This window comes from Dermacentor albipictus, unplaced genomic scaffold (assembly GCF_038994185.2).
Source record: "Dermacentor albipictus isolate Rhodes 1998 colony unplaced genomic scaffold, USDA_Dalb.pri_finalv2 scaffold_20, whole genome shotgun sequence".
Classification (NCBI taxonomy): Eukaryota; Metazoa; Arthropoda; class Arachnida; order Ixodida; family Ixodidae; genus Dermacentor; species Dermacentor albipictus.
In genome coordinates, this window is record NW_027225574.1 from 6,575,131 (window position 1) to 6,576,390 (window position 1,260).

Here is a 1,260-nt window from a genome sequence, read left to right on the forward strand (position 1 = left end):
GGCATGTCAGTTCTGAACTTTGTCTCCAGGTCCATACCGTACTGAGTGCTTTTCCTCCAGCATTGCGCCGTTACGTTCACGATGGTCTCCCCCATGATGTCCTCGACCGTGGAGACTTGAAATCTGTTGTCCACAGCCATGCCATTTTTGACCGTTGCTCGCCTGCGCTCAATGGGATGAAATTAGTAGTGCTACACCGGGAGCCTAAGTACAATGCAGCTGGCCCTTTCTATCGTGTTGTCTACGATGTAGCTCCGAAAGTGCGACTTTACAGATGTGACCAGTTGAAGAAGTTGCTTCTTCGCCATCCTTTCACTGTAGGCGATGGTCTTGTTTTTGAGCTACTCCTGTATTTTTGTTTACTTCTTCCAGGCCATCGTCGGCAATTTCTCTCCTCCGTAGGTATGGTAAGGTGCATTGTCCGTAACAATGACGCTACCAGCTGGCAACTTCTGCATGACGACATTGAACCATTTCACGAAGCCATTTCGTCCATTTCTTCATGGTAGTCACCTGTTTTTCGGCCTCGGAATACATTCAAACAGTCGTCGACGAAGCGACTTTCGCTACCGACATGCGTCATGATCAGGCACAGGCCTTTCCCTGAAGGTTTTTTCAGACCCGTCGACAGGCCATATGCTCGAGTGAACAGGCGTCCGCGCTTCTGCAGCACGGAGTCTGTCCACATGATCGTCCGAGTGTGTACCACCATCAGCCATGCCTCGTCCAGGAAGAATATCTTTCGGCCTTCTGCCACGTAGCGCTCCATGTCACGAAGGTAGTGATTCCGCCACTCGGCGATGTCTTCCTGGTCAATAAGCAGCGAGTTGCGGCTCCGCTTCTCGGGCCTGAAGCCTATTTCTGCAAGCAGGTGACGCACAAATGATGGGAGATCCATACGCTTCGGGAACTCGTTAGTTATCTTCCCGACCGTTGGTATCTCGTTGCGGCGAAATAAATCGTGCACATATGACCTCAGCGCACCCAACGTGAAGCTGTCATACATCGTGCTGCGTCTTCTCCGCATTTCGTGGGCGGTTTTGCCAGGATGTCGACAGTTTGCCACCCGAAATTGCGAAGCTTTGACCTCCCCATCACCTTAAAATATGGGCTTTCGCTGACACCGAGCATCACCGAGATCGTGTTCTCCACGCTAGTCGGTAAATAACTTTCAAAAGATGAAGCGCCAACAGAAACAGCAGACCAATGCAGAAACAAAGAATAACAGGACAAGGCGCTACTTGCAACTGTTATTGTTTG

At 50.6% G+C, this 1,260-nt stretch overlaps 1 protein-coding gene across 1 annotated transcript; it reads right to left on the reverse strand.

Moving 5' to 3' along the window:
* Window positions 1-475: 475 nt before the first annotated feature.
* On the reverse strand, window positions 476-1,006 carry LOC135920044 (uncharacterized). Its single transcript, XM_065454102.1, has one exon. The coding sequence runs from the start codon at window positions 1,004-1,006 to the stop codon at window positions 476-478; it is 531 nt and encodes a 176-aa protein (XP_065310174.1).
* Window positions 1,007-1,260: the final 254 nt, after the last annotated feature.